At 46.9% G+C, this 26,380-nt stretch overlaps 1 protein-coding gene across 1 annotated transcript; it reads left to right on the top strand.

The window, feature by feature from the left end:
• Positions 1-904: 904 nt before the first annotated feature.
• On the top strand, positions 905-25,447 carry usp40 (ubiquitin specific peptidase 40; the record flags this gene model as incomplete). The annotated part of the gene is made up of 32 exons (XM_080545138.1): positions 905-1,243; positions 1,782-1,849; positions 1,957-2,070; positions 2,236-2,400; positions 3,274-3,420; positions 3,552-3,695; positions 4,017-4,145; positions 4,268-4,372; positions 4,638-4,745; positions 4,855-5,046; positions 5,216-5,351; positions 6,991-7,072; positions 7,430-7,601; positions 7,733-7,817; positions 8,514-8,584; positions 8,762-9,171; positions 9,350-9,500; positions 13,256-13,313; positions 13,692-13,745; positions 14,153-14,241; positions 15,469-15,555; positions 15,671-15,707; positions 15,900-15,964; positions 16,156-16,230; positions 16,462-16,612; positions 21,643-21,725; positions 21,840-21,958; positions 22,066-22,131; positions 22,227-22,437; positions 22,645-22,740; positions 22,848-22,942; positions 25,330-25,447. The coding sequence occupies exons 1-32, from the start codon at positions 1,045-1,047 to the stop codon at positions 25,445-25,447; spliced, it is 3,882 nt and encodes a 1,293-aa protein (XP_080401264.1). The 5' UTR covers positions 905-1,044.
• Between the last annotated feature and the right edge of the window lie 933 nt (positions 25,448-26,380).

Here is a 26,380-nt window from a genome sequence, read left to right as displayed (position 1 = left end):
CTATCTGTCTATCTGTCTATCTATCTAACGTTCTATCCATCCAACCAACCAACCAACCAACCAAACCATCTCTAACTTTATCCGCTACCATAATAAGACTCACTTTCTTTCAATTACCCAATTACTTTCAATTACCCAGCAAATGTATCGATTCTATCGAAACATCTTAAGCCTATTCCACAAACAAAATAATACTTTGAAAGACCACAAAGTTTCTTCTGGAACTTATTTTTCTAGTTATAAGTAAGTTACGTTCGTCCATAATTAATGGTTATCCTTTATTTAAAAATCACAATTATGTACCGATCACAGATTGCCCCTTTAAAAACTACAAGAGGCATTGTGCACCTGAAGACTGGGATATGTAGTGTTTTTAGCGTCAATGCCAGACTATGAAGGCATTACGACAATACAAGTACCACAATGCACCACACCACTTTTTTCTTTTAGGAAAACATGGCTGCTTACTGTACATCAGCGGTGCTTTCATTTACGTTTCGCGTTCTCTCTTTTTTACAACAGAGGAAGGTATATAGACTTTGTTTTCGAGCATAGCTTTCAAAAGATCATATTAAGGGGATTTCTGAGGTTAAAGCTTTATTCGCGACGAGACCGCTAAATGACACGTTTCCTGGGTTGGTAGTCGGTCGGACTGACAGACAGCTGAGCTGGTTTGCGCTGGTCCCAGTTTAGCGGTGTTGTCAACCCGGTTCAATCACGCAATCAGACTCGTGTTGGGAGGACTGCGAATTAACAGCTGTGGCACAATAACTGCCTCGACACCTACACGATAAGTGAACACAATAGTTATCCGGTCATAGCTATGTTTAGCCCCGTGAAGTCTGCTTATTTCAGAGTCATTCCAACAACTGTCAACCGTGAACTTGGGAAGACCAAGATGAGATAGCGACACAAGAGAAGAGGCTTCCATTAGATACAGCCAACAGATAAGACAAGAACCCCCCTGACCACCGATCGAGTTCCTGAATCAGTTCACGGAACAGAGAGAAGCTCAAACAACACAAGACCAAACCCTAGAACAACATGTTTGGGAATCTTTTCGAGGAGGAGGAGGTGGACGGGATCCTTCCCCATCCCGGTGGTGGTGGCAGAGTTGTGAAGGGGTGTGAGGAGCCCCCGCCACCCCGGGGGAGAGTCAACCTCAGCGGCATCAAGAACCAGGGGGGGACGTGCTACCTCAACTCCCTGCTGCAGACCCTGTTGTTCACACCAGAGTTCAGAGGTGAATGCATGTTCTCAGGCCAATGTGAACATTTCAAACCTGCAAACTGCGACACTTTAAATGAATGTGCAATAACACTATGTGCAATATGACAACCCTAGGGTACATAAGGTTCAGAGAATAGGAAATGTTAGAATAGGTATAGCATAGCATAGAGTACAGCACAGTGTTTTATTTGTATAGTATAGTATAGTGGATAGTGTACATAGCCTTTATTTATGTAAACCAGCTCTTTTCCCTTCTTGTTTTTTTTTTTTTTTTCCTAGCACCAGGGGAGCCCCCAAGCCCCCCCTCCCAAATTTCGTTGTTTGGTACCTGTACTATATCAATGACAATAAAGACCATTCATTCATTCATTCATTCATTCATTCATTCATTTTTGGGACACGACGAGGATCATCCCCATTGCTCCCACAGTCCTTACCCTAAAGTAGCAACACAAGTTAGATAAGTCAGTGTCTCGACTCGAGGGGACTGTGTTGAAGCTGGCACAACATTGATTTAGTGTGTTTTTGTGTGTGTGCGTGCACGCGTGCAGAGGAGCTGTTCAGCCTGGGTCCAGAAGAGCTGGGACGCCTGGAAGACAAAGACAACCCAGACGCTAAGGTAAGTTAAATGCTCTGGTGTTGTGTCTGTAACTGTATCAGAGTGTGCATCCGTGTGCTTGCGGTGTGTGTCAACTCCCTCCCTCCCTCTCTCTCTCTCTCCTCCAGGTCAGAGTGATTCCGTTGGAGCTCCAGAGGCTGTTTGCTCGTCTGCTCTTAACCGACCAGCAGAGTGCCTCTACTGCGGATCTTACTGACAGCTTTGGCTGGAGCAACAGCGAGGTACTTGGTGTGTGAGTGTACTGCCAGTGTGTGTGTGTGTGTGTCTTTGTGGGTGGGTGGGTGTCAGAGAAAGAGTGTCGGTGTGAATGACTGACGTGAACATACTGCACTGCATTTGTCCCTCCATCTCTGTATTGACTTCCCTCTGTGTTCCCTCTCCAACAGGAGAGCAGGCAGCATGATGTGCAGGAGTTAAACAGGATTCTGTTCAGTGCTCTTGAGCACTCTCTGGTGGGCACCAGCGGTAGTTCATTCATCCACGGTCTCTACCATGGTACCACCGTCAACAGCATCGTCTGCAAGGAATGTGGCAACGTCAGCCAGAGACAGGTGTGTGCACATGTCAGTGTGTTATTGATTGTCTGTCTCCCTCATTTTCTGTCTTTCTCCCCTTTCCCTTCCTCTGCCTCGTTCTCTCGCTCTGAGTTTAACTCTTTGACTGCCAGCCATGTTCAGAGCGGAGAGCTCCACACTGCCAGACTTTTGGGGCATTTTCGCTGAACTTTGAAGACCCACCAAATATTGACTTTTCGGACTACATAAACATTGAACATATCTACCAAAACTTTAGACTCTCTTCTTTCATCAGAAAAAGAAAGTTTGTTTCTAGCCTCTTTGAGTGTTTAGAAATCGGCTGTAGAACATAGGGTGGTTTCAGCAAAACCACCAGATTTTGACCAATAAACAGAGAAAACGAGCTTTTTCTGCAGAATTTTTTTTTTTTTTTTTTTTCTGCACTCTTTCTGTATCATCCGACTCTGAACTGTTTGAAGAGTCGCACGATGGCCGCGCTGCTCCGCAATGCTCCGCGCCGCAATGCTCCGCGCCGCGTTTGGCACATACCCTGATCCGTTTCGCCATTACTACAACCCACAGCAAGCCACTTCCTTCTCCAGGCTTTTATCGAACTACTGCCCCCATCTGGGACCGAAATACATTACACCCAAGTCTGAAATTCACTCGCTAGGTGTAGAACATGTCAATAACGCGATCCCCGCGGATTTTTTTTTCTTTTTCTATAAGACGCCAATTGGCGTCTTTGGCAGTCAATGTTAGTTTGGCAGTCAATGAGTTAATTAAATTATTTTGAATCAATTTTTTCCATTGCATTAGCAAGAACACAGGAAGGAACAATAAAAAGTCTCTTAATAGGGATTTAGGTTACCTGACGGTGTGTGTTGCGCTCTCTCTCCGTCTCTCCAGGAGGACTTCCTTGACCTAACGGTGTGTGTCCGTGGTGTGTGTGGTCTGGAGGGGGCGCTGTGGGACATGTTTGTGGAGGAGGAGCTGTTTGAAGGCAGTAACCTGTACCGCTGCGCCCAGTGTGACAGACTGGTCACAGCTGCCAAGGTCAGACCCTCCATCCCTACCGTCAACGGTCCACGTCTGTGAGGGACACTCGGCCGCTCTGATAAAAGTTCAGTGTGCTGTTTCTTTTTTCTTTACTGAATTACTACCATGTTCTACTTGTTCTTCTGCAGTCTGCCAAGCTGAGGAAGCTCCCTCCGTTCCTCACCGTGTCCCTGCTGAGGTTCAACTTTGACTTTGCCAAGTGCGAGCGCTACAAAGAGACGGGACGTTACACCTTCCCTCTTGCCATCAACCTCCGGCCCTTCTGTGAACAGGTGACCCCCGCCTATTTGATCCGTCGTTTACCACGTATCGTGCCGTGTATGAGTCATTTCGACATCGTAGACATTTCTTTTTTCTTTACGATAATATGCTTTTTTGCTCATAGACCTTTTTTTCCCTTCTTTTTTTAAAGTTGTATTCTGTTGTAAGTTGTAAAGTTAAATTATTTTTGTCATAAGAGATCCTAAGAGGTGGCGGTGCTTGGGGCGGTGACTTGGTTGTCTTGTTAGCCTAGCGAATCACAGCCTCCCTAACCCCCTAAACCCCTACAGCGCCGCATGGTTCTGTAACTGTGGTCTGTCACCCTCTCCCAGGCTGAAGGAGAGGACTCAGAGTTCTCCTACGACCTCTTCTCTGTCATCATCCATAAGGGCGGCTGCTACGGTGGCCATTACCACGTCTACATCCGAGACGTCGACCAGCTCGGCCGATGGGAACCCTCGGTGAGGGAGCGGGGTTTGAGGGCATGTGGTTTGGAAGGGGGGTGGGGGGTGGTTGTACATTAGATGATAGAGACTTGTTGCACTAACCATGCAAACTCTGCTGCGCTGGTGTTGTGTTTCAGGAAGAGGAATCCAAAGCAAAGGTGAAGAAGAAGGAAGTGAGGGTGTGTGAGCCTGAGGTGGAGAAAGACGACCCTCTGTCTGTGCTCGCCGCCATTATAGTCCAGGTACGACGCTCCACGCCCCCATCTAGACATCTCTATTAGGCACCCTGACACAGGCTGCTCTACTGTCCTATTTCTATACTATACTGTTTTAGATGTACTCCTTTTTAAAATGATTGATTACGGATCTCCCAACTATTTAGCAACTTTGCGTATTTAGTACTCTGTGTGTCCAATGGTTTGTGCATCCGGCATCATCGCGCAAATTCTTCACTGCACAATGTGGCTTTCCAACTTAATGATGTGCTGTTCACCTCCTGACCACCAGGAGTCGTCCAAGAGCGTGCTGCTGGACCAGCTGGGCCAGAAACTCATGGACAAGACGGGCTCGTCCTGGAGCAAGAAGTTCAGGAAACACTACGGCCCCATAGGAAAGGTCTGTCTGACGGAGGTCCTGTTAAGGCGCTATGGGCACATGCATTTATATCTACGCCCTCCTCTCCTCCACCCTCCTCAATCCCCCTCTTCCCTCTCTCTTTCCACAGTTCCTCCAGTCCCACAGTGATGTGTTTGTGCTGGTATATAACGGAACCCGGGTGGCTCTGAAAGCCAACCTCCCCAGCCCAGTGACCGAACCCCCCAGCCCATCAGAACAGACCCCCGACCCAGCCCACTGCACAGCCACCAGCCAAACAGAACCACAGGAGCCAGCACCAGTGCCTGAGCCAGAACCAGAGGTACACTCCAAACACCGGAGCCCTACGCTTGAACTTCAATCACATGAATTCAGGTTCAATCACCGATCTGAATTTGACCTAATTTTATGTCAACGAGACTTCTACCTGTTTATCAATCTATTCACCTGCCTATCCGTCTGTCTGTCTGTCCATCCATCTCTCTCTCCAGGGCTGCCACTGGTTTGACCTGAATGACTCCACAGTGACGTCTATCCGAGAGGCTGACATTGAGAAGCAGTTCCAGGGTAAAGAGAGCGCTTACATGCTGTTCTACAGGAAGACACTGCTGCACAGACCTACGCAAGGTATGGACTGAGTAGTCTCAGGGGGGGAGGGAGAGGGAGGCAGGATGGGGGGGAAAGATGGGTACAGAGGGATGGATGGAGAAGACGAGAGAGAAGGAGAGGGAGAGAAGATGGAGGAAGGTGGAGACTAGGGCTGGGCAAACGATCAAAATTTCTTTTTCGATAATCGCAAGAATTAACGATCAATTATCGATTAATCGATAAGCTTTTTAAAAAGAAAAAAAAAACTAGGGCAGAAATAACAAGCATGTTTTCCTTGGGGAAAAAACTTTATTTGTGTTGCTATTGCACACATTCATTCATTCACATTCAAACTAGACACTACAGTCAGATAACAATCCTCTTAAACAAGGCAGTGAGTAGCCTAAATTGTTTAACTTAAAAACACATTTTACATTATAAATAAAAATATAGAAAATAAGTAACTCACCATAGGAGCAGTAAAAAAACAGTTACTCACAAATAGGAGGATGACTGAAAACGTTAGTGTCCTTAAGAGCGTCCAGCTTAACTTAAATGTGACACAGCCCAATGAAAAGGGCTACCTGTAGGCGAAATCATTTTTCAGTTTTTTACATGTGCTTAAACTACAGATTGTAAGCTTTCAAATGATGCATCATACATTGAAATCGGAAACAAATTGAAGACGACATGAGTATTTGAAAGTTGCTACACCGGAAATCACTAAGCACAGAAAATCCCCATCAAAGATAATGAATCCCCATCAAACAACAAGAAACGAAGTCATTGTGTTATAGATTACACTTATTTAATGAACGTAAAACTGTTCGGAAAAATAACGAGTGGGTACTTCACATCTTCGAGTTGAATGTTAGCTAAAAAAACGAAAATTTGAAAAAAAAATAAAAAAAAATAAAGACGAATTTGACGTCTTTCTCATTTCCGAGAGGTGTCCAGAAACACCAGGAGCAGTCACAAATGTAAACTCCAGCGAGAGACTGTAGGCGGCAGGCCTACTGGTTCTTGTTCAAAAAGATGATCATGTTAACATGTTCAGGGGTGAGAGACGAACGCAATCTGGTGACAGTTAGGCCAGCCGCAGAAAACACTCGCTCCGAGGGCACCGAGGTTGCGGGGATGCAGAGGTAGGTCCGCGCTAATTTGCCGTCGTATTGTATTTATAGGTCACTGCGCAGTGTTTGCAATGAACGAGGTCGCCTTTCAGATCAAAATGCTCCCACACCATTATATGTTTCGCTCGCTTCGCCATTTTCCAAGCAGTGTGTGTTCCAACAGTTTACCGCACAGCTGATTAATCAATTAAACATGCAAGGTGCCTTTCAGGAAGTAGTGGAGATCGTGCACCTAGCCTATTACTGGAGGTTACACTAACGTACAGGAACTTGTTGCATCATGCCGTACTGCGTTGCGAAATTCAATGCGAAGGCAAATGCAAAGTTCATTTCTCACACATAACGTGGACAAACTAATTTCCATTATTATTATTATTATTATTAAAAAAAACTAAAAACAAAACAATTTATTAACGATTATCGAGCAAAATATTTTGTGATCGACCAAGATCCTTATCGATCAATTATCGATCGTCGATCATTGATGCCCACCCCTAGTGGAGACTGACCACTGACATCCTCACACACTTTCTGTTCCCTCGCAGCCTTGAGAAACCCTGGGTATAAAGTTTCCCCTCACCTGCTGCAGATGGCCCAGGAGGAGAACAGCAAGCTACAGCAGAGACGGTACACACACACACACACACACACACACACACACGCACACACACACACACACACACACACACACACACACACACACACACGCGCACACACACACACACACACACACACACACACACACACACACACACACACACACAGACATGTTGAAGCTCTTTTAAGGTTTGCCAAATAACATTTGGACAAGCCAGTGAACTAGATTTTTGGTCTGGATTGTTTGAGTTAATACCAAAGTCTGGTGCAAATTTCACTTGAATAGGCTCATTGGAAATACATTTACTGGACAAAATGTTGATGTGTTCAATACTTATTTCCCCCACTGTATGTGTGTGTGTATGTATGTGGTGTGTGTTGCCGCAGGGCGGAGCTAGAGGCCAGCAGTAACAGTGTGGAGTTGCGTCTCCATCTGGCACTGTGCTATAAGCTGGACAACGGAGCCCTTCAACCAATCAGCTTAGAGCAAGGCGGCGCCACCGCTCTCAGTTTCGATCGCCGCAAGACCGTTGGAGACCTACGATTGGCTATATACCAGGTGACGTCCTCACTCTGTGGCCCTGACTAACTCACACATAACCCAGACTGAAGGCAACCGCCTAGCCCCTATTCTACCTATGGAGCACTCTAGAAGTGTGTGTGTGTGTGTGTGTGTGTGTGTGTGTTCAGATGCAGGAACTCTGGGAGGGAGATATGGCTCTGACTATGGCCAAGAGTTTGCCAGCAGGTCTACACCTCTACAATACTCTCACAGGTGAGATACACAGACACACTAACAGGTGAGGGGGTAGTGGTGGCCTAGGGCAGTGGTTCTCAAACCTCTCCTCGGGACCCCCAGCTGCTCCACATTTTGATCTGTTCCACCACCAGCAGCACACCTGATTCAACTAATCAAGTACAAATTATAATTGGTTTGTACTTGATTAGTTGAATCAGGTGTGCTAGTGGTGGAACAGATCAAAATGTGGAGCAGCTGGGGGTCCCCGAGGAGAGGTTTGAGAACCTCTGGCCTAGGGGATAGTGAGTCAGACTGGTCATGAGTTCAAATCACACCTGGGAACACCACCATGAGTGTGCCTTTGAGTAAGGCACTTAGCCCTAAGGGAGACTACCTATAATCTCTAATTGTTGGTTGCTTTGGATAAAAGTGTCTGCTAAATGGTCAAAATGTAAAGAAAATGAGACACACTCTCACAGGTGAGACACATACGCACACACACACACACACACACACGCACACACACACACACACACACACACACACACACACACACACATTCACACATTCACACACACACTCACAGGTGAGGTATACACACTCTGAGTCACACACATACTCTCACAGGTGATAAAATACAGTTTACCTAGTCTGGTTGTCTGTCTGTTTCTTTTGAGTTAACACAGAATTGTGAACTGAATTCATGTGTGTGTGTGTGTGTGTGTGTTTCAGACGATGAAGTCTCCCTGTACAGTGCAGGCATCTACACCAGCTCTGACCTCTTTGTGTGGAATGGGAGAGAGGTGAGGAGAGACCGTCAACACCGCTAGTGAACTACTGCTACCGGACCTGATAGAGCCAACATGGCTGACATGTGTTTTACAGCCAAGTAACAAACCCACCAGCTAAAGTGTCTGACACGTTCCTTTGTTTCGACCCAAAATGGCCGACGTTTCATTGTGTCCTTTGCGTTTCCTCAGGTGTGCGGTGCGGCCATCCTTACAGGGGCTGAGTGGGAGCCAGTGCTGCTGACCGTCGTCCGGCCCTCTCTGGGAGAGGATGGAGAGGAGAGGGAGGGCGCGGGAGAAGAGGGGGGAGACAGGGATGAGGACGGGGGGGCGGGACTAAAAAGGGAGGCCAGGGGGTTTGCGGGGGGAGCCACTCTAGGGGAGGTGAGGGAGGCCCTGGGGGGGCAACACGAGAGCCTGCTGTGCCAGGAGCAGGTGGGCAGGAAGGGTAGAAGAGGGGGAGGGCAGGGGGGAGGGGAGGGAGGGGGTGCGAGTGGGTGGAGGGTGTTCCCTCCTGAAGACATGCAGCGGACACTTAAAGAACTGGCCCTCAAGGACGGAGATGCACTGCTGGTGCTGGAGCCTCACACAATAGACACAAGGTGTGTGTGTGTGCGTGTGTGTGTGTGTGTGTGGGGGGGGGGGGGGGTGCGCTAGAGAAAGGGTGTGGGTATGTGTTTATGTGAGTGATAGGCAGGGGATGGTGTGTGTGTGTGTGTGTGTGTGTGTGTGTGTGTGTGTGTGTGTGTGTGTGTGTCTGATGTCTCTGTCTCTCCTCAGTGTGTTCAGTCTGAGTGGTGACGTGGTCACCGTGACAACACCTTCAGACTGCCGCTGGCTAGTGGTGGAATACCGAGCCCAGAAAGGAGGAGGAGAAGAGGGGGAGGAAGAGGAGAGGAGGAAGACCAAGGTCCCTGCCTCTGGAAACATGGTGAGTGAACAGGGGGTTTCCTCTAGTGCATGAGGGTTTTGTGTCTGTACTGATGAGTGTGTGTCTGTACTGATGTGTGTGTGTCTGTACTGGTGTGTGTGCGTGTGTGTGTGTGTGTTTGTATGTGTCTGTACTGATGTGTGTGTGTGTGTGTGTGTGTGTGTGTGTGACTGTCCTGATTAGGGCTGCAACAACGAATCGATTAAATCGATAATAATCGATAACGAAATTCGTTGGCAACGAATGCCATTATCGATTCGTCGTCTTTTATTTATTTATTTTTATTTTTTTTACATTTTTTTTTACAAATTTCTTTGGGTTTTGTTTCCATAACAAACCTACTTCCTGTTGACGCACGCCACGCTGTCTTGCGGCCGGTGTAGGCATCGCGAATCATAGCGAATCATAGCGCTACCTATGGCCGGAAAGGGCAGAACCTATGACCGGAACCGGAAAAGTGGGAAAATCCGGTACCTACACCGGCGCGGTGGCTACATTTAAATCATGCTACTCAAAAGCCTTGAGAGTGAAGCTGTCTGCTGTCTGCTGTCAGGACATGCTAGTGAGTTAGCTAGCAGGGTTAGCTCACTGCTGCGCTAGCTGACTGTCACTACGCTGCTTGTCCAGCTGTAGTCTGCGTAGCTGTGCTGAGAACCAGAGCACTAACTATGTTTCTATAGAGGAGGGTTACACTAACTATGTTTCTATAGAGGAGGGTTACACTAACTATGTTTCTATAGAGGAGGGTTACAGCTAACTTCCTATTGTTTTATTATATAAGTCCTGCTGGGCTCAGCCCTTCCATGGTCTCCTGCTCTCCATGCAAATGCGTTAGTGTGAGTTCTGGTGAAGCGTCAGCTAAATGACTGTAATGTAATGCGATAGCCAGTGAGTGTTTGCTCGCATTCATGAATTCAATATTGCATGACAAGTGTATTTAGCTAGCTGGCTAACGTCAGTGGTAGAGCAGAGGTGATAAGCTAAAGGCTAGCTAGTGGTAGCCTACCAAGCTACCCGTGAGTTAGAGTGAGGCACTGACTGTCGCCTAGCTATTGTATGGAGTGAGAGGACACATTGCATTGTTTTGGAGCATATCTGTTATATAAAAACATTAGTGTCTTGTCTGTAGCCTATATTGCACTTTGGGTTACTGACCTTTACATTAAGCAAAGTAATTACCTAAAACAATGCATGTATTGAGCTAGAGTTCAACTACTTTATTGAAACAATCTACCGCCATAGTCCATGGCCTGTTGTTAAACCTATTTGATGTAGCAAAGCCTTTTTTATTTATATTATTTTTTATTTTTTATTAATACTTATTCATTTTGCACATGTATATGTATAGGCCTGGCTGATTTAGAAAACATAAAATAAAATTTGCAAAATAATTCTTTTTTAACTCTTTGACAGCCAGCCATGTTCAGAGCGGAGAGCTCCACACTGCCAGACTTTTGGGGCATTTTTGCTGAACTTTGAAGACCCACCAAATATTGACTTTTCGGACTACATAAACATTGAACATATCTACCAAAACTTTAGACTCTCTTCTTTCATCAGAAAAAGAAAGTTTGTTTCTAGCCTCTTTGAGTGTTTAGAAATCGGCCGTAGAACATAGGGTGGTTTCAGCAAAAACACCTGATTTTGACCAATAAACAGAGAAAACGAGCTTTTTCTGCAGAACTTTTTTTTTTTTTTTTTTTTCTGCACTTTTTCTGTATCATCCGACTCTGAACTGTTTGAAGAGCCGCGCGATGGCCGCGCTGCTCCGCGATGCTCCGCAATGCTCCGCGCCGCAATGCTCCGCGTTTGGCACATACCCTGATCCGTTTCGCCATTACTACAACCCACAGCAAGCCACTTCCTTCTCCAGGCTTTTATCGAACTACTGCCCCCATCTGGGACCGAAATACATTACACCCAAGTCTGAAATTCACTCGCTAGGTGTAGAACATGTCAATAACGCGATCCCCGTTTTTTTTTTATTTTTTATATAAGACGCCAATTGGCGTCTTTGGCAGTCAACGTTACTATTCTATAAAAATCAAATAAAAAAGCTGCCAAAAAAAAAAAAAATCCCGCTTTTTGTATCCGATTAATCGGTTAACCGGAAAAATAATCGGTAGATTAATCGATTATCAAAATAATCGTTAGTTGCAGCCCTAGTCCTGATGTGTGTGTCTGTCTGTACTGATGTGTGTGTGTCAGGGTTTCCGTTAACCGGTAATTACCGGTCTTTGTCCGGTAAAATTTATTGAAGTCCGACAAAATGAAAACTCGTCGGACATTTATGTCCGGTGAAAATAATTCCCTCTAAGCACAATTTGAATACAATTCGCTAAAGTTCACATTCTGATTCCTTCTATTTTAAAAAAGACGAATATATAGGCTATGTATTTCTTTTATTATGATATGATTTGACACCGGCATAATGATGTCTCCTAATGTGTAGGCTGCCTATGCGAAACAGCGGTTGTTTCCTGTGTGCGCTATAACTCGTGCACAATCGAGTCGAGGCAGAGAGGAGGATAGCGATGTTTCTCTCTGTGATAGTGTGATTATGCAAGCCTTTTCTGAAAGGGATGAGAACCCGATTGTTTCAGCTTCTCCCAGGGAGAAAGTGGTAGAGTTACCATCCTCCCCGAGTCCTACCATACCATCCGCTGACAGCCTATCTCTCCCGGTAACCGGCGAGCGATTGCGTGTCGCTCAAGTAGCTGATCAGTCATTAAACAAATGTTTTTTACATGCAGCTAGTGAGGAATCTGAAATAGGGGGCAACGTAGTTTATTTCCTTAACGATGGGATATTAATGCGTAAATGGTCTCCTCCTAATGCAAATGGTTGTGAGTGGAATACTGTAAAACAAGTGGTTGTGCCTGTGGGTTATAGACAACAGGTGTTATCTGTAGCACATGAGAGCCAGTGGTCAGGAGGACATTTAGGTATAACTAAAACTTATCAGCTGATATTGAAACATTTCTTTTGGCCCGGACTGAAGGCGGATGTTGCCAAGCACTGCCGCTGTTGCCATACTTGTCAGATGGCGGGTAAGCCTAATCAATCCATTCCACCCGCACCATTGCATCCCATTCCTGCTATAGGGGAGCCATTTGAAGTGAACGTGTAATAATTGATTGTGTTGGACCTTTGCCTAGGACTAAAAGTGGAAGTCAGTATTTGCTCACTACTATGTGCGCTGCTACTCGTTTTCCCGAAGCTGTTCGGTTGCGTAACATATCAGCTAAACGAAATGCGTTCCCAACCAGCGAGACCTGGTTATAGAAATGACGTTGTTTTATTGATAACAAAAAGGGTCAAACTGGAAAGAGAAAATAGAAAACTCACATTAATCCCAAACAATTTAACAAACTTCAGTTAACGTAATGTGGAGTCCGTTCATTGATCGATGCTGTCTGTTCAGTTCCCAGAGGCGCCCGTTCAGCGCTGGACATATAGCGCGCATGCGAATCATGTTATATTATTATATATTATATAGCTCGCATCTAATCGTATCGGATGAGAAATAGACATTAAATGGCATATATAGGCCGCTACACAACAGTAATCACCGCGACAAACAGCTATATTAGATTTGGAGAAAAAAAATATATAATTTTGAAAAAAAATATTTTTATTATATTTTAATATGTCCGGAATATATCACGTTTGTCCGGTAAATCGAAATCTTCCCGGACACGATGTCCGGCGGCAATTTTTTCTAACGGAAACCCTGGTGTGTGTGTGTTCTTCAGCTACTGCGTGAGGTGAAGCAGAGGGCCATTGAGGAGCTCCAGCTAGAGCAGCTCTCAGGTCAGATTCTCTCCACCACCACCTCAACCTCTCATCTACTACTGCTAACACCACCTCAACCTCTCATCTACTACTGCTAACACCACCTCAACCTCTCATCTACTACTGCTAACACCACCTCAACCTCTCATCTACTACTGCTAACACCACCTCAACCTCTCATCTACTACTGCTAACACCACCTCAACCTCTCATCTACTACTGCTAACACCACCTCAACCTCTCATCTACTACTGCTAACACCACCTCAACCTCTCCATCTACTACTGCTAACACCACCTCAACCTCTCCATCTACTACTGCTGTTATGACTGGAACAGTGTGTGTGCTCCCAGTGTATTGGTAACATGGTCCTGTCTCTGTGTGTTTGTGGTCCAGGTGTGGCGTGCTGTCTGAGGCAGGTGGACCGCACAGGGAAGCTGCTGCCCCCAGGTACTGTTGACCACAGGACAGAACATTCACTTTTTGGGGTCGACCGGCCACTCAAAAAAACAGCACTCAAAAAACCATGTACGCAGGACTCCTGACGCATTTGAAAGTGAGATGCAGCAGCTAGACAGCTAGAGGAGGCAGGAGCAAGCAGGATGTCGTCACAAGGATGTCGTTGTTGAATCAATCACCAATCACCAATTTATATATATATATATTTTAAATAATTTAAGCATAGTATTTTGTGTTGGCATTCGTTCGGCGGGTAAGATTGACGGGTTTACCCGATGCCAAAACCTACCTGCATTTGGCGGGTGTTAATGTTAATGTACTGTGACTCTCATGACCTTTCACCTTTAACCTATGAGTTCAGTCTCAAGGTGTGTGTGTGTGTCCTCTCTCTCCCACAGTGTGTGAGGAGCTGAGTGTTCGGGACGCCGGGGTCAGGCTCATGACCTCTCTGAGCCTCTGTCCGGGAACTGCCCCCAAAGCCACCCAGGTGAGTCTCCCCCTGGCCTGGCCTGGTCACTCTCCACCCAGGTGAGTCTCCCCCTGGCCTGGCCTGGTCACTCTCCACCCAGGTGAGTCTCCCCCTGGCCTGGTCACTCTCCACCCAGGTGAGTCTCCCCCTGGCCTGGCCTGGTCACTCTCCACCCAGGTGAGTCTCCCCCTGGCCTGGTCACTCTCCACCCAGGTGAGTCTCCCCCTGGCCTGGTCACTCTCCACCCAGGTGAGTCTCCCCCTGGCCTGGCCTGGTCACTCTCCACCCAGGTGAGTCTCCCCCTGGCCTGGCCTGGTCACTCTCCACCCAGGTGAGTCTCCCCCTGGCCTGGCCTGGTCACTCTCCACCCAGGTGAGTCTCCCCCTGGCCTGGTCACTCTCCACCCAGGTGAGTCTCCCCCTGGCCTGGTCACTCTCCACCCAGGTGAGTCTCCCCCTGGCCTGGTCACTCCACCCAGGTGAGTCTCCCCCTGGCCTGGCCTGGTCACTCTCCACCCAGGTGAGTCTCCCCCTGGCCTGGCCTTGTCACTCTCCACCCAGGTGAGTCTCCCCCTGGCCTGGTCACTCTCCACCCAGGTGAGTCTCCCCCTGGCCTGGTCACTCTCCACCCAGGTGAGTCTCCCCCTGGCCTGGCCTGGTCACTCTCCACCCAGGTGAGTCTCCCCCTGGCCTGGTCACTCTCCACCCAGGTGAGTCTCCCCCTGGCCTGGTCACTCCACCCAGGTGAGTCTCCCCCTGGCCTGGCCTGGTCACTCTCCACCCAGGTGAGTCTCCCCCTGGCCTGGCCTTGTCACTCTCCACCCAGGTGAGTCTCCCCCTGGCCTGGTCACTCTCCACCCAGGTGAGTCTCCCCCTGGCCTGGCCTGGTCACTCTCCACCCAGGTGAGTCTCCCCCTGGCCTGGTCACTCTCCACCCAGGTCAGTCTCCCCCTGGCCTGGCCTGGCTGCTCTGGTCACTCTCTCCAGCACACCTGAGTCAGCTCAGCAAGGCCTGGAGGACTCCCAGAATCAGTTGCACTGTATTAGTCTGGGTTGGAGCAAAAGTCTGCACATCCTAGACAGTACTTTCTCACACGCATGCACACACACACACACACACACACACACACACACACACACACACACACACACACACACACACACACACACACACACATACATACATATACAGACACCGAGTAAAGTAGGGGAGGGTCAGATGATGCTGTATCTGTCTGTTCTGCAGCTGTTCCTGACCTTCACTGTGAACACAGCGCCCTCCTCTGGCCTGGAGTGGGACATCATCATGGAGGAGACCAGCACCGTGAAAGTGGTGAGGACCCAGATGCTGCTTACGTGTGTGTGTGTGTGTGCGCTCATTAGTTATACGTGTACCTGTTTGTGTGTGTTTCCTTCAAGTTGTCTTTCTGATCTTTTTGTTTTTGCAGTGTCTCAAGGCAATGCTGGTAGCAGCGGGACTTGAAGGTAAAACTCACTGTTTACCGTGAATGGTTTGTGTGTTGATGTTTGCAGCCTCTAATGTGTGTTTGAATTGTTGTTAGGGGACTGAGGATTGTAGTGTTGTGTGTATACATACTGTGTGTGTGTGTGTGTGTGTGTGTGTGTGTGTGTGTGTGTGTGTGTGTGTGTGTGTGTGTGTGTGTGTGTTATGCACAGGGGACCTTTGGCACTTGAGAAGGCTGGATTGGTGTGAGGAGGTGGGAGAAGCACTGATGGATGAGGTGAGTCACCAACTATGACAAATGATGTCACATTCTCACTCTTCTTCTCTCTTTTCCTACTCCTCCCGTATCCATATCTCTCTCTCTCTCTCTCTCTCTCTCTCTCTCTCTCTCTCTCTCTCTCTCTCTTTCTACCTCTTTACCATTTGAAACTGTACTCATGTTTTTGTTTTGTTTTGTTTTTCTTCCAGGATGCCCCTCTCTCAGAGCTGAAAGTCAGTCATGGTGACACACTGGTGGTCACAGAGGGACAACTTCCTCCCAAGGTAGCCCTACTCCATGTGGGATGGAATATACGCAGGGCTGTGATTGGCTGCCTGTGTGCCCTCTCACCCCCCCCCCCCCCCCCTTGTCAGCCAAAATGTGATTTAGCAACAAAAAAATCCCGTAGCGTCTCTTTAAGAGCAGCTGCCATTTTATTCAATCTCTACATGGCAACACCGATTGTTCATGACTTTTCTGTTGTGTCTGTCTGTCTCTCTCTCCCTCTCTCTCAGGGATTTCTAATGCTGTCTGTGTTGCTTTACGTGGATCCGAGCGAAGGCCCATCGCTCGCCATGGAAACGGACATCAACCACACGACTGAGAGATCAGTGGAGGGTCAAAAGCTGGAAATCGTGACTGCAGGATCTCTCTGGACGCCATCAGGTAGTTCTTCCTCTTCTGCATGGGGTCCAGCAGCTCCTTGAACTTGCTCTCCACGATTTGCCTCTGCCCGTCCACCTCCTCGGAGCCCTTCCCCTCCTGACTGAGGGCCTGGGCCTGGCTCTGGAGCTCCAACACCTCCTTCTGACGCACCTCCACCTGGCTCTCCAACATCTGTTGTTTCTTGAGCAGGATGTTGACGCTGGTCAGGTCCTTGCCGTAGTCGTCTGACTGGATCTGCCCCTCCAGGCCCACCAGCCACTGAGCTCGGCCTTGTTGGCGTCGAACAGACACTTGGCCTTGGTCTGGGTGGCCGACTCCAGGTCTTCCCACATATGATGGAGGGCAGCTAGCTTCTCCTTCACCATGGCCTCTGTCTCTGGCTTCTCTGCTATCAGCTGGGTCCCATCCTTCTCGATCTTGTCCAGCCACTCCTTGTTAGACTGCAGCTCGGCCATGAAGACCTGGTGTTTCAGCCACTTGCTGTGGAGGTTCCTGGCCTCGTCGTATGACATGTCCTGAGCAGTCAACATCATCTCGTTGATCCACAGGGACAGCTCCTGACAGTCCTGGAGGAACTTCTGGAGGTCTCTGTTATCCTTCAGCTTCATTAGCAGCTCGCTGGCTGCCTCACGGTTCTTCTTATGTCTCTGATCGATGGTGTGCACCTTCTCCTGGATGCGGTCGGCGTTGATGTTGCCGTCGGAGACCAGCCTGCGTCCGGTGTCGACCACGGCGTTGATCTTCTCCTCGTTAGCGTCCATGGTGGTCATGAAGTCTTCCTGCTTCTTGATGGCTCCCTCTGCGCCCTCCAGAGTGGTGGGCATCTCTGTGTGGGCTAGGACATACTCCTGGTTGTTCTGCTTGACCAATATCTCTTCCAAACTTGCGATAGAGATTCTATTCGTGCCCAAATACGGACGGCCATGTCCATCCATACTGGTGCTGCTGTTGCCGAGTGGACCGGTGACCAGTGACCACCCAGCCGAGGAGAGTCTGAACAGCAAATGGTCCATTACCTTCACTGTTTATAATTCTCCATGGTTCAAGAGCTTTTGGTGTATTGACGCCAATCAGGAGTTCCACGCCTGCACTGATTTTAGCTACAGTATTTCAACGTCTTTTAGATATGGCCATTTCCTGATGTCATTTTCCTCTGGAATGTTGTCTTTGGTAACAGGCATGTTCTTTTGGGTGAAGACATCCGGCAGTTGGAGAAATTGGTTGCTATTGAGAGCAGCCACTTCCAGACCAGTGATTTTATAACTCGTTACCGGCCTTTCCTGGCTCATCGTCTTCAGAGGTATCTCCATTTTTTTCCCCTTTGCGTTAAGTTGCGTCATCAGTGCTTCAGTGCAGAATGTAGCAGAGCTGCCAGGGTCTAAAAAGGCATACGTCTGCACCGTTTGACTTCCACTAGCAACCTTCACCTGCACCGGTACGATGGCAAGCGTACACTCCTTGCTACCGGCCCCAGTAGGTTTGCATGGCTCTAATGACACCAAAGCACTATTCACGGATGACCTCTTAGCTGTTGGAATGTTTTCAACTCTTGGAGAACCTCTCTCCTTGGCTTCCATGTGTAGGATACTTGGGTGGTCTTGTTGACAGGTTTGACAGGTCATGCGCTTGGAGCAATGCCTGCTCATGTGCCCTTTATCTAAACATCCAAAACACAAGCCTATATCTTTTATAAACTCAAACCTCTGCTGGTCAGACTTACGTTTCATGTTATGACATAACGCCATGGTATGGTCACCTTGACAAAACAGGCAGGGCTTCTGAAAAGCAGCTTGAGTGTAGTTACTGGTGTATTGTTTATTTTGAACTGGACCTTGGGTAACAGGTGGCTCAGTTACAGTAATTGCAAAACTGCTCCCTCTGCTGGCGTATTTGGGGTTTGGAGCACCCTTATTGGTTGACAAATCTGCAATGTCTCCAAACATGGGTTCCAGTGCAATCCTAGCCTGTTTCTCCACAAACTCTACCATGTTCTTAAACTTCACTCTTCGTTTCTGCCTTTCCTGGAAATCACACACAGTTGCCCTCCATTTTTCGCGGAGCTTGAATGGCAACTTAGAAATAATGATTCTGAGGTTTGACACGTTATCTAGTTCCTCCAAATGCTGGACATCCTGCATTGTGTTGCAACAGCCTCTTAGAAATAGTGCATAGGCTCGCAATGCCTGTCCATCCTCTGCTCTTATAGGATTCCAATTTAGTGCTTTATTCACATATGCAGCAGTAACCTTAAACTCATTACCAAAATTCCACTCCAGTTGCTCCTTGGCCTCTTTATAGCCCTCTGTAGGATCCATATGTAAACAGCTGCGAACTAGTTCCCTTGGCTGTCCATTTGTAAACTGCTCTAGGTAATACAGTCTGTCTTGATTATTATCAGTTTTTGCCTCAATGCCATGTTCAAAAGATTTAATGAACGACCTGTATTGGAGTGGGTCACCATTGAAAACTGGTATTTCCTTTGAAGGAAGAAGGGACTGCTGTAATTGTTTTACCATAATTTCTGTTATGCTATGTTGTTTTTCCATAACACTGACCAGGGTCTGTTCATTTGTACTTAAGGCCGAATTTGCAATTTGTCTCGTTTGCTGAGACGGTAGCGCTGTGCGCACGTTGGTTGCGCGGGTATGGACTGATTCAGATTCAGATTCAGATAACGTTTATTGCCATTATGCATACACATATAGGAATTTGCTTCGACATTACAGTAAGTGCGTTTATACTTTTTTCACGTGTCAAAAAACAGGACAACACAGGACAGACAACAGTGCATAGGATAGTTTAATATAAAGTAAAGTGCAGTGCAGAGTTTTTACAGTGAGTCCAGTGCATATTCAGTCCTGGGCAGACTTGGGGGCGGGGGGGAGGGGGAAGCCAGAGTCATTTATCAGCCTGGCGGCTGAGGGGTAGAAACTGAGCCTGTGGCGGGCCTTCAGTGCCTTAGGCAGCCGCAACCTTCTTCCAGAGGGAAGCAGGGTGAGGAGGCCGTGGCCGGGGTGGAAGGGGTCTGCCATGATCTTCCTTGCCCTCCTCAGAGCCCTGGTGTCATGCAGGGAGTTGAGGGAGGGCAAGGGACAGCCGATCACCCTCTCTGCTGAACGTAACACCCGCTGCAACTTTGAGTTATTGGGTTGTACTCTGTTGGTGTAGATGCTGTAAACGTCGGGACGCTTTTCTTCCTCCTTGTGGAAGATGAGATGCTGCCCTCCGCCAGCACTTGAATTCTTGCATTAGCGGCTGCCAATTCACTTTCAAGTTCCAACCTCTCTCTCCTTGCCTCGAGCTTTGCAAATTCCATGTCCACTTCATGCTTGTGGCTCAAAACAGCAGCTTTAGCTTTAAGAGCAGCGTGTTCAGCTGTCGCTCTCCTCAGAGCGCTGGACGTGGTTGAGCTGTTCGTTCCACTTGAACCCGTCTGAGACGCACTGTCCCCTGGCCCAACATCATCCTCATCATCACCAGTGAGTGCCTGTTCTGTAGGCACAACTTTATTACTAACATCGGGTGATTGTTTGTCTGCAGACGCATCATCATTCACGCTAGTCATAAAGTCCTTGAAGCGCAATAGTTTAGGCTCATACCAGTCAATATGATCTGCCTCTTGGTCTTCAAGAGACAAAAATGACTGCACAGTCACGTGATATTCCATAAATTCCGACAACAAGCCATTAAACACACTAAGGTGACTTATAACTGTTTCCTTTTCATAATTGTCATAAATGCCTTTATTCATTATTGCTTGCATTTCATTGCTCTTCCGTGTGAGCGCACCAAGTTTACCACGGCGAGTACGAATCTGTTTGAAAAACTCCCTTTCAGCTGTGGCTTCATCCTGGTTTGCAATCGCATCATCGTTCTTTTCTGCCATTTCGTTAATTTAATTATGCTTTTGCGACTTTGAGTGTGTTGTGATTATTCAATTATCACCATAACATCTATAGTTCTGTTTCCATACTATTGAAAGACGTTTCAAACTTGCTGCATCATATTTTACATGTAACATGAGCCCAGGTTGCTGGTCTTACTCACGGTACCCGTCATTGGGTGATTAACTGGCGCTGGTCACCAAATCCAGACGTATAAGTCCAAGCGGTATTCAATAGGCTGTAGAAGACCAGGCGGCGTGGTTTAGATTACTCCGTCCACTCCTGGGCGTCGCTGTCCAGGTTTTCCTTGAGAAGACCAAACACTCAAATTGTCAACCACAAGCCTTACATCAAATTATCGGATATCTATATAAATTGCGCACCAAGCAGTCCTGAATGCCAAAGAGAGGTACTTAGCTTAAAGAGGGGGAAGTCGTGACTTCTCCCCTCTACTGCTGTAATGTCGCGTCCTCTCTGGATCTCCGAGCTCTGGTGTAGGCTGCTCCTCCGATGCAGTGGCGCGCGTCTCAAACTAATTGTGACGAACAGTGCGCCCGGCGATAATATTCAAGCCAGGTTTTTAACTATGTCATGGCTAAGCTTCCTGGCTCAAGCCGTGTCTTTTAGAACACAGGGTTAGGTTCAAACGCACATTTTGATTGGTAGCACTCCACACGATTTACTTTGTAGCTTAGAAGTTTATTCAATTTTCTCTATTCCTCCAATACAAAGCGTCTTTTGTAAAGCACAACGTGCTACCAAACTTTCCATAAAGTGTGTGTGGTTAAAAACCATACGGCTACCCTGTGCCTAACATTTCCTTGTCTGGCTCACTGCCCACTCTTTTAACCAGACAGATACCAGTTCCAATCAGCTGGCTAAAGAATGGGTGTGGCAACCAACACCGGGTACCCCCCACAATGCAGATAAACCACCCCATGAACCACGCCTGTCACCAAAATAACTATAACAAACAAAACAGAAATGCAAGCAAAGACAAAACCCAGGCCAAACTTCTAAATTCAATAAACAAGGAAAATGGCTCCAACAACAATGTCTACATGTTCAAAGGCCATAACAGTCCTCTGTCTGTCTGTCTGTCCGTCTATCTATCTGTGTCTGTCTGTGTTTATTATGTATGTCTAGTGGGTGGGGCCGTGTTTCAGCTGAGGTCTGTGGGACAGGTGGAGATCACAGAGGCAGCTACGTTGGAGGACCTGAAGACTCAGGTGTGTGTGTGTGTGTGTGTGCTGTGTGCGTGTGTGTGTCTTAATTCTCTTCCTTGCTTTTGTGAGTTACTGAGTGCTAATGTGTGTGTGTGGCTGTATGTGTGTGTGTGTTAGATGCTGACCCTGCCGGCCCTGCAGGATGTGTGTGTGCCCACCCCAGCGTTTCTACGTGTGTGGCAGCTTGAGGGACAGAAACTCAGCCGCGTCCTCCGAGGACAGCAACACACACTCCGGTACACACACTCCTCCTTCTCTCCGTTTCTCTTATCCCCCTACGTAGGCCACTGAACCTCTCCCTGTCCTTCTTTTTCCCCTCTCACCATCTCCCTCCCCCTTCCAGGAAGTTGAAGCTAAGCAGTGGGGCGGAGCTTTGTGTGATGCGGCTACTGAAAGAGGAGGATCTTGGGTAAGTAAGGTCACTGGATAATTGACTCCACTTATAGGACACGAGATTCAAACTTCAAAGTCCTGAAAATGAAATCTTCTACCCCGCCCCCCCAGGCCCAAGGAGGTGTTGCTGCGTGTTCAGATGGGCGTACCTGGGGAGAGGTGGTACTACCCCCCAGAGGAGCTGGTCTGGGACGCGTCCCGCGACTCTTCCCCCCGCTCCTTGCGCTCGGCCCTGGCTGCACAGTACGGCCTCTCCCCCGACTCCCTGCTGGTGGCCAAACACCAGCCAGACAAACACACCTGGGACACAGTCTCCAACTGGGTGAGAGAGTGAGAGAGTGAGAGAGTGAGTGAGTGAGTGAAATGGTTATGAGAGAAGAGTTTAGGGAAGGTGAGAGAGTAAGGGTGAGTATGTCTGTATAAGTTCTCCGTCGATATCAGTGTTGGAATTATTCCCTCAAAATGGCTGCTTAGTGTGTTATTGTCTCTTTTTGATGATGTGCACCTCTTGCACCTTTTGACGACACAGAGCCAACAGGTGTCCAAGCGGAAAAAGAAGAAAAAGGCAGAGTCTCTCCTGGGAGCGCCGTTCCACCTCAAAGACGGTGACATCATCGGTGTCAAGGTAACACGCGCTCTTCAGCACTTCACCAGGGTCGTGTTCAGTGGCCACCAACGGGAGGACAGGAATGGTCATCTGACTAACCTTAACTCCGTTCTCTGATTGGACAGAACCTGTTGGTTGACAGTAACCGGGACTTCAGCACTCAGCAGGATGACCAGGGTCAGCAGCGGCTGAGAGAGCAGGTGGAGCAGCGCAGGAAAGGGTGGGGCTTCTTTACTTTGACACATCCTAAAGCAATATGGCTACATTTGCACCTGGCCTATCAGTGGGCAAGTAGATAGATATGACTATTGTGTACACGTGGTACCCTCCCTAATTATTGGGCAAAGAAAGCATGTCTTCTTCTTTTGGCTGTATACAAAGTTTGGGGGACAATGTAAAACAATGAAAAAAGGGTTGTAAATTCTGTATGGTTATTTGGACAACAAATCAAACAAGTTGAAGCTTTAAAATCTTTACTTTAATTTATTGTTTGATTTCCAATCCAAACTGTTGGAGTATAAAGCCAAAAGAACAAATGTGTCCTTTTCCTAATACTTATGGAGGACACTATGCATTTACTACCTTATGGACAGCAGTATAGTGTTTGCGAAGAACAAATGCAGCAATTAAGGGAGCAAGGGTTAACCTTGGTACTCTGTTATGGCACTGGTCTGGCTATGGTCTCAAAGCACACGTACATTGAGATTGACTAGACTAACAATGACTGACATAGCCCCTATATCATAATTTATGGTACATATTAATTTGCTTGTAGCTGTGCAAGTATGAACTTGTCCGTCGCAAACTTTGCAGGGACTGGTCAAGAATACTATGCAACAAGAAGAACATTTTTAAGTGTTATTTTTTAATATTTATAAATGTCTGGAAATGCAGAATATTGAGAGGCATGTTGGCAGCCATGTTCTACGTCTGACAGGGTTCCCGCGCTGGTCTTAAAAAGCCAAGTCGAAAATCCAGCAATCCGATTTACAAGGCCTAAAAAGGTCTTACATTTCAGTTATTCTGTCTAAAATGAGGTGCTAGGTTGTTACGTTCTAGTTCTCTAGGGTGAAGAAGAAGTAACAAATTACAGTTGGTATGAGTAAAATTAAAGATATTTATTTGGCCATGACAGATTTGAAGTATTATGGTAATTATAAAAACAGAATTTGAAACAACAAACAAATGCCTCACAAACAAAAGAAACAAGGAACACATCCCTAGGATGGTTTTGCTGCCATCAAATAAAAGAGTCAAAGTATAATGGGTGACTATTACATAAAGCACAAAATAAACACTAAACAAATACTAATGAATTCACTAAACCAAAGATCTCTACAAGATCACTAAACAAAGAACACAAATAACAAACTAAACCACCAGCATGGCATACAAAATGGTGGGAACTGTGTGATGTGATTACACAGCTGCTGCTGGTTTTCTCTCAGGGTCTTTTGAATCCTGTGGCCTCTGATGATTGGCTGGTGTTCTGATGATTGGCTGGTGTGGCCTCTGATGATTGGCTGGTTGATTGGCTGGATGATTTCCCAATTATCAAGGGGGGGTGGATCCCCTGGACTAGGACTCATCTCCTATTTAGGTTTTAAAGAGATACAGACAACCAGAACAGACACTACAACAGACACAAACATAGACAGACAACCAGGCTACTGATAGCAGTCACATAGGTCTTAAAAATGAGATCCTGCAAGGAAATCAGTCCGACCACATCTATTTACGTGGAAATGAATCAAGCTGGAACCCAAAAAATGCCAATTCGCTTCCTTTTTTGTCTGTATGGCAGTGGAATCCCTTATTTCATCACCTCGAGGATGACAAAAAGCTATCATATGGTGTCACGCTAGGTCTAAAATTCTATTCAAAGAATAGAAAAGAAAAGAAAAAAGGTCTTAAATGTTACTTGTTGAAACCTGTAGGAACCCTGATCTGATCGTGTTGGACTTTTTTACACATCTGTCATACTACTGTCTTGAGTGTTAGAATCTGTCATACTACTGGCTCATTTGCACTTTCCATTAATTATGGTGCTGATTAATTAACATGTAGCGTTGCCATTTTTTGACACAGGAAGTTTTCGTTCTCAAACTTGTTAGGGACTTGTACATACTTCTTATGTACCAAGTTTCATATCGATCGGACTTAGGGTATATTTGAAGAAGATTTTTTTTGTGTTTTTCGCAAAGAAAATAAATATCTATTAGGATATTTTCAGTCCAACTAGCTTCTTTGTTGGTGTTGAGGAGCCTGCGGACCTCCAGTGTTGATCTGGTGTCTAAGGTCCAAAAGTTATGGACTCTCAAAGTTGAAAAATTCAACATGTTGCTGTAGTGCCCCCTTCTGTAATTTTGCGTCCATTTGCGTCAAATGCTTGTGAGGGTGTGGCCTGGGGTCCTCTATGTGCCTGCCAAAAAGCTAAAAAAGTTAACATTTTTGTAAGTCATGGCCATTTCTCATGAAAACAGAACAGGGCTGAATGATAGAACTAACTATTAACCCTAACTTAAATGTTGATCTCATGTATTTGATATAGTATTTTCATGACAGTAATGTTTACTTATGTGTGATGTATCCTCCTTTCTCCCCCAGGGGGCAGGCTGCGGGTTGTGACTCCACCCAGGGGGCGGGACCAGAGAGAATGACTGGGACAAACAAGACCAGGAAACCAGAGGTGGCCCTGTCAATCAACGTGGGGGTATTCAGATAGCCCCCCCCCCACTACCTACACACACACACACACATGCCCCAGCCCTTAGATCCACCCCTGTCTGAGACGGCCACATTCACTGACCAATCAGAGAACCCCATAACTTCAGAGGAGGTCTGCCACAGTAACTTCTCCTCATAAATAGTGACTGGAATCAGAATCTATGCAATTATGCATTCAAGGGTCTGGAAACACTAGTCAGGCAGTTCACACAGACCCTTCTGACAATTCATAAGCTGCTGCCTTTCTGACTCTACACTCTCTCTCTCTCTCTGTATATTCATGTCTGACTGATCATTTCCCTACTCTGTTATATAACGGTTTCTGCTTCTGTGAGAGTGACGTGGTTGTTTGTTGGTAGTCTTCATTTTCAAATATGTTCTGTTCAGGTTTCTGTTTTGACCCTGCTGGTTAAAATGAGAGCAGTCATGCCTTAACATGGTCAGTCCTCCCTCCCTACGTCACTCTCTCTACTTCTCATTATCTCTTTCTTTCCTTCTACCTCTCACACTCTACCATTGTCATTATATCTGCTCCCCTCCTCCCCTTTTTAAAGGGGCAATCTGACATTGGTACAACCGTTTTTTGGAAATTAATTATATATAGCCATCGATTCTGGACGAATGTCTTAAAAATGCCTCATGAGCTTGGTTCAACTGCCTTACCACATAAACAGAACCCACAATATAAGCTTGTAAATGTAATCAAACACGGTATAGCTTCAAAACATGGTTAAAACTATGATTTTGATCTCCTAGCTCTCTGTAGTTCTGTGTATGAGGGTAGTTACACTTCTCCTATCCCATCCCTCAGTCTTCCCTCCTCACAGTACCTCCTTTCTTCATCCCTCACTCTTGCCCTCTACCTCCCTGCCTCTCTCACTTCTTCTCCCTTCTCTCACACCACTACTAGTGTTTAGCCCTCAGTTACTCC

The sequence above is a fragment of the Nansenia antarctica genome (assembly GCF_963989245.1).
Source record: "Nansenia antarctica genome assembly, chromosome: 1".
Lineage (NCBI taxonomy): Eukaryota > Metazoa > Chordata > Actinopteri > Argentiniformes > Microstomatidae > Nansenia > Nansenia antarctica.
The sequence above is the reverse complement of the archived record's forward strand: the minus strand, read 5'-3'. Positions and strand labels throughout refer to the sequence as shown.